The following is a 6456-nucleotide window of genomic DNA, read 5'->3' as shown; positions in this document are numbered from 1 at the left end:
GTCTTAGGCCTTTCCTAGTCGTGGTCCACGCCTCGAATCTCCTGATGTGCGTATTATATTATGTCATATATTATCGGTAAGGGAGGAGTGCAGTTCAGGTGTCAAACCAAGTTATATACAGAAAGATATGAACATGGATGGAAAAACACAATAGGATTTTTTCTTTCCATTTGTTTTACATCACACTAACACCGACAGGTCTTACAGTGGTAATGGGATGGATATGACTGTGGGCTAAATTAAGTTTGATGTAATCATGGAAAATTATCTTCAGTGCTACTGACAGTGGCATTCCGACCCACCATCTTGACAGCTCAGCTACCCAAACTGCGAAGCCAACTCGCTCGGTCATAACAGGATTTAAAAAATGACAAGTGCAGTGTGAGAGGATGGAGCAACAGAAAGAGATGACAACAACAAACATGGAAATACAAGAGGACAAGGACAATTTTTACATCTTCTCCTCGTCAAGGTTCGTTCCCAGCTTCATCACGACATTTGTTGAGAGGCCACCAGTCTTGATATCAGAAGTGTCATTTTCATGCTTGCCCTTGTCTGCTCTTCCTGCTACTCCCTTTTCCCACTGTATTTATCCTATCCTGTGTTTCCATTCATGTTTTCCTTGCCTCATCCTAGCTTTCCACTTTTTAGATACATGTAATTCCCCTTCCATTTCAAAGTCTATAATGAAAATATATAGAGACCTCAGAGAAATAAATATAAAATGAAATAAGGAACTCTTGACTGGAAAACTGAAGTCAGAGAGAGAAGAATTCTTGGAAAGATCCTAGGTACAATACTGGAAGATGGGAAATAATGGCGACGTCACAGTTCCGAGCTCTACTCTCAGATAGAAGGGCTCTCTGTGCAAGACTGTCTCCCAATAGTTTGATCAACAACTTGTTCATCTTCTGGCAAAACAAGAAAGTCCATATCACCTGGCCGACAGAGACTGACGAGGAACTAAACGCAATGGGACTGACAGACAAATCCTGTCAGAAATATGTGGTTTTGAGGAAAAACTTCTGAAGAAGAAAGGTACCTCTGTTCAGAGAAGATGAGATAATACTGAAGATCAACAGCTGAACAAGCATTTTCCCATCTGAAAGTAGAAGAAGAAATGAGGATGTCAGAACTGAGTTAACAGTCATGGCTTTGCTAATTCAAGGTTAAAGCTGTAACTATTTACACTCTACATCTACATATCAGAGCTCCCTCTGCTGTACCCCATGTTGTGATGAATGTACGGGTTACCAGGGAAGGCTGGCACACTCATGCTACCCGAATGGGCAATAGCAGCCGCTACAGCAGATGGCATAGATTCACTGTGATGCTGATAGAAATGGTTGAGCGATGTGTAATTCTGCAATCCTCCGATAGGTTCACCCGAACCACTGGCTGAATGCTGGGCGTGGTGCATTCGGTTCAGATTAGAAGCAACTCCCATATCCCTATCGGCCAGAGATCGACTCAAAGACGTCAGGCTCTGATGTTGCTGCTGGCGATGGAGTTGGATATTAGAGTTCAGGTTTGGAATGTGATGTCTGGAATTTACAAAACCATCCAAAGCCCTCCTAGACATATAACTGGAATCTTCCATATCTGACACTGTTGAAGATTCATTTATGTGGTGCTGTTGACGATTAGCATGCATTTCAGATACGTTGAGATTCAAGGGCGTCAATGCTGCCATGTGACTGGAATTTAGTAGAGACTCATTGCGTCGTGATACGTTCAGGTTGATAGTAGATGTATTGCGAGTCTCAGACGTGGGAGGAAGGTTGTGTGCACTCCTAAAATTGTCCAACGTGTTGCTGTTGTTCATTCTTGTCATGGACATGCTCGACATCAAGCCCATGTCGGACAGAGGTTGTATGTGTTCGTTAACTTGACCAGGGTGTTCACTACCACTTAGAGCACTAGTATTTATGTACTTGTGATCTGGGTGTGAAGGTTCATGATACTCCTGAGGACTTGTCCTTTTTACAAACGAACTGCAACTATCAAGGGTTGTTCCAAAAATGGAGTGCTTCTCCATTGGCAACGAGGATGCTTCCAGTTCACTCGTATGCAAACAGCTGATGGTTGCTTTGGGCTGAAGAGACAGTGCTGGGGAGTTTTCTGTTGAAATGGGAGGAGATGAACTGCTTGCTAAATCGGGAGCAGAAACATTGGAGTGTTGCTCTTCCAGGTTAGCCTTGTTGATTCCCGAAGAAGCTGCCGCCGCTGCTGCCATCTTGACGGCGATCTGAGCTGCAGAAACTGGACTCTTGGAGCCTTCATTCTCGGCAGCTGCCAAGGCGGCTTCGTATATCCTCAGCTCTTCAGGATGCATTTTACGCTTGTGGGCTCTGCAATTGGACCCGTTGGCAAATGTCCGTGGGCAGAAAGTGCACGTGTACGGCCGCCTTCCTGTGTGAAGATTGTGATGGTTCTGAAAAATAATTGCATTAGGGTCAATTGATATCAAATCAAACAAAGAGAGACAGACTTCCTGTCCCATCTCCAATTTGGAAAATATTTTTCCTGGATATAAACAGCAGTGCAGGAGGAAGCTATAACAAGCAATCAAAGGCATTTATCCAGACAATCATGCCACACTCAGAATTGATCTTGCTTTAAGGTAGTTACAGGGGTCAGATAAGGCTGTAATATTTCATTGTTATTGCTCATAGTTTACGAGGATCATCTACTGAAAGGTATAAAATGGCAGTGAGGGATTCAGTTGTGTGGAAATCTATTTCGTGGTTTGGCACATGTCGAAGACTTAGTCTTAATGATAAAGTTTTGAGTATGTAAACGACGTTGTGCTACAAATTTGTAACATCACCTAGGAGGTAACGCTAATGTAAACAAAGACTAATTATTAATAAAGTCCCAGTAAATGTATATTATTGCACAGTGGAATGATAAGAGGGGCTCAGAAAAAGAGGACTATCAGGACCGATGAACATAAAGGCAAAACAATATAATGGGATTTCAAATAACACGTATATATTTTTTTCCCCGAACTAGCGGAAGAACAATTTGGCAAGATTATTTTCTTTTCATAAATAGAAAGACTGTGCAGTATAAAAAGGAGCATAGAAATAGACATCAATTAATATTGGCAAGATTGAGAAAATGGAACATAAAAATTGAAAAACTGTACAGTGAGAATGGAATATACAGATATCAGTACCAACTTGAAGCTAGTGGTCGCTATATGAGCAAATTGCTCACGGTCATTGAAAATCATCCACTCATTTATACAGCATGTAGTTTCAAATCTGAGCCCTGTTGTACCTTCGTACTGCAGTTTTGAGAGAAGGACGAATGCACTGAAACGCACATCTGTTACCTTGAGAAGGGACAGGGAGGAAAAAATTATTCACGCGCGACCAGTCATGTTGGTGCTAATTTCTGTGTGTGTTATAGTTCCGCTATTGTTGTATGTTGTTTCATAGTTGAAACAGTTCTTTGCAATTTACTGTATTAATATATTGTGTAATTATTGCATAACGATGGCTTCAAGTCATGGCATTTTAGCTTGCTTTGATGAAATTCCTAGTGATCAACTCGAGGGCAAAAACAGTGAGTTGGCCTGTGAAAGTGAACACAGTGAATATAATATGGATAATGAACAGTCTGAGCCAGAAAAATATGCTGATGGAACCATACCTGGAGACCAATCTGTAGCTGGCAAACAACATAATTATGTTGGAGGTAAATGAGAATTTCATGATTAGTGACAATGTGGGGCAAACACCCATCAAGAAGAAATCCACGCCCATGTACTTGTGCTGAAAATATAGTGACTCATCCTCCTTGTGTAAGGGGCATTGCGAAAGACACACACACTATTTTAGAAAGTGGGGAATTGTTTTTCCAGATACAGTTATAACTATTTGAGATTTATTACTAATTGTAACTTTATTTGTAATTTTTAGTGTTCTTTATAACAATTGGAGATTTATTCACATGTTCATTTAATGTGTTAATACATTTACGCTTGAAATCGGTTGGTATTTGTTACGAAAACATGTCATATTATACTGTGAGTATTTTGCTCAACGCGCGACCACTCGCATTACTAACGTGCTAGTGACCACTGGCGGGTTAATATATTTAAAGTTTGTTGATGAATAATAGATATTCTAAATATAATAACTAAACCTAAGAGCAATGCTAAGGGTAAACGTGTGCTAAATAAATGCACAGATGGATAAATATGTGATATACATAAAAAGCATTATAAGCAATTCCAAATACATATTTAGAAGAAATAGGTTATACGAAAATTTGTTAACATCAAGATGTGAAAAAAAAATTGATCGAAGGGATCATAGCACATACTTAGAATGTATAATGATTGTAACAAGTTCCATAATAACGTGAGTCTGCCTTAAAACGAGAAACATTAATAGAAAACTAGTTCCAAGGGATCATAGTACATGCTTAGGATTTGTAGTGATAGTCACACATTCCATAATAATACAAGTATGCATAAAAATGTGAAATATGACGAGAAATCTTCTATAAGGTACAAAGCTAGTACAACCTATGGTATAAAGGGTCGGGTCGGGAGAAATAGGATACTACAAGAACACAATGTGAAGTGTACGTCAGATGTATAGAGGTTATGGCATACGGCCATCCAGTTCTATAGTTGCAATTTGACATGAATAAAGGTAAGTTCTTAGCATAAGTATCTTGATTGTCCACAAAGTGTAGACCACTCCCGCAACTCCTGCCTAGATGCCCATAGAAAAGAAAGGTTAACTTTAACATTTTAATAGGACGTCTCCATATCTCTCACCTCGAGGTAGCAGCAGCAAAGTGATGGGCAGAGAAAATCTCATGCCTCGACGAGGTCTTGTGCTCTTTCCAGTTCTCGATTCCACCTGCCGAAGTAGGCAGGGTGGCAAGAAGATACAGGTGGAGAGATCATTCTAGAAAGTGTATTGTGACAAACAGATGACTTGGTGACGTATGACGTCAGCGCAGGAAACAGATGAGCATCAAATATGGCGACTAGACAAATATCAGTGGGAGGGAGTGGAGGATTAAACTGAAAAGATATGCAGAGTAGAGATGAAGAGGTAAGTTCACCAAAACTGTAAAGTCAGTACATAGAGCAGACAGTGCTGAAAGTCTGCATCTTGGAGATGATATAGATTTTGATTACCACAGAGAACTTCAATATTTGTCTTGAATAAATAAATAAATAATTCCAATATAGGACCAATTATATATTATGTTGGAGCTCGATAAGAGCCGAGGCACGTTTGACATAAAAATTAGCATTTCCAAGACTGATGCGATGTCAAAGGGAAGAAATCTAGGAATACTGAATGTCATGTTGACACAGGTAGATCATTTCTAGTATTTAGGATGAGTGTTCTGCCGTCACCAAGAGAACCGAACATTGTATATCCATATGTATCCATCCGCGGTCTGAATGCTGATTGGAGGATCACCAGGCTACTCCCAGGCACATGGCAAGAACCACATGGGCGGTCTTGGACCTGTCGTTACTTCGCTTGATTGTGGCGATTACATCAGAGTTAGCTCTACATAGATTGTTGCCGGACACCACCGATTGACACACAATTGTGATGCGGATTACGAGACAAATTATACTCAATGTCCGCTAGAAATAAACAACAATCAAATGGCAAATTACTTTTGGATATTTAACACATCAGAAAAGAAAGGTAAATTTGAATTTATTGCCGAAATGTAAATACGTAAAAAATCAATCACAACCACACATATACATTTAATATTTCAATAAAAGGAAATTCTAGAGGTAAATATATAGCATAGAAAAGGCATTAAAACAACAAAAAATGCAGTACTTTACCTAATCAGAATCTGATAAAGGACGAACTCCTGCGTGCAAAATTAATGCTCCATTCCGAAACACCAGTGAACTAGGATGTTAAATTTACAACATCCTTCAAAGCTTAAGTCGGGTATTTCTCACAAAATTTATGAAACACATTCAATTGCCTTTTTGCCACTTTTCAAATTTTCCCTTTGCGATGCTTAGCAAACTCAACTCGGTGATCCATATTGCACAAGAACGAGTCAGTCAGTGTATCTGGTGGCTTCCCATGCTCATAGCTTAAGAAATGGCAGGTCAAGCATGAGCGCGTGCGTCCCTGGCACTCTTCAATTTGAAATGCTTGTTTATATTAAATAACAATGAATACAAATGTTTTTTTGTATATTTTTCTGACTTAAATTATTTGAGGAATTCTATATCGGACATTTTGTATGTATGATCACATTAACCGTGATGTGGCTAACGAACTAGTTTCGTGTCTCCGCGTAGGTGTCCTGCGGCAGCACTAACCAATAAACGTTAACCCAAGCATGTGCTCATGTTTACACCACGACTGGTTCTCTGGGTGAAATCTGTATAGTTACTGAAACTGAAGCCAATGCACCAACCATGCAGTTCTTGGACAA

At 39.7% G+C, this 6456-nt stretch overlaps 1 protein-coding gene across 2 annotated transcripts in view; it reads right to left on the bottom strand.

The window, feature by feature from the left end:
- Positions 1–624: 624 nt before the first annotated feature.
- The window catches only part of LOC136882013 (zinc finger protein 37), a 74841-nt gene continuing 69009 nt past the window's right edge, over positions 625–6456 (bottom strand). For both annotated transcript variants that reach the window (XM_067154505.2, XM_067154503.2), the window contains exon 9: positions 625–2434. In XM_067154505.2, the coding sequence (XP_067010606.2) occupies positions 1199–2434 (1236 nt within the window). In that variant the 3' untranslated portion in view covers positions 625–1198. The remainder of the gene's footprint in view (positions 2435–6456) is intronic.

This window comes from Anabrus simplex, chromosome 10 (genome assembly GCF_040414725.1).
Source record: "Anabrus simplex isolate iqAnaSimp1 chromosome 10, ASM4041472v1, whole genome shotgun sequence".
Lineage (NCBI taxonomy): Eukaryota > Metazoa > Arthropoda > Insecta > Orthoptera > Tettigoniidae > Anabrus > Anabrus simplex.
Note: the sequence above shows the minus strand (reverse complement) of the source record. Positions and strands in the feature narration are given on the sequence as shown.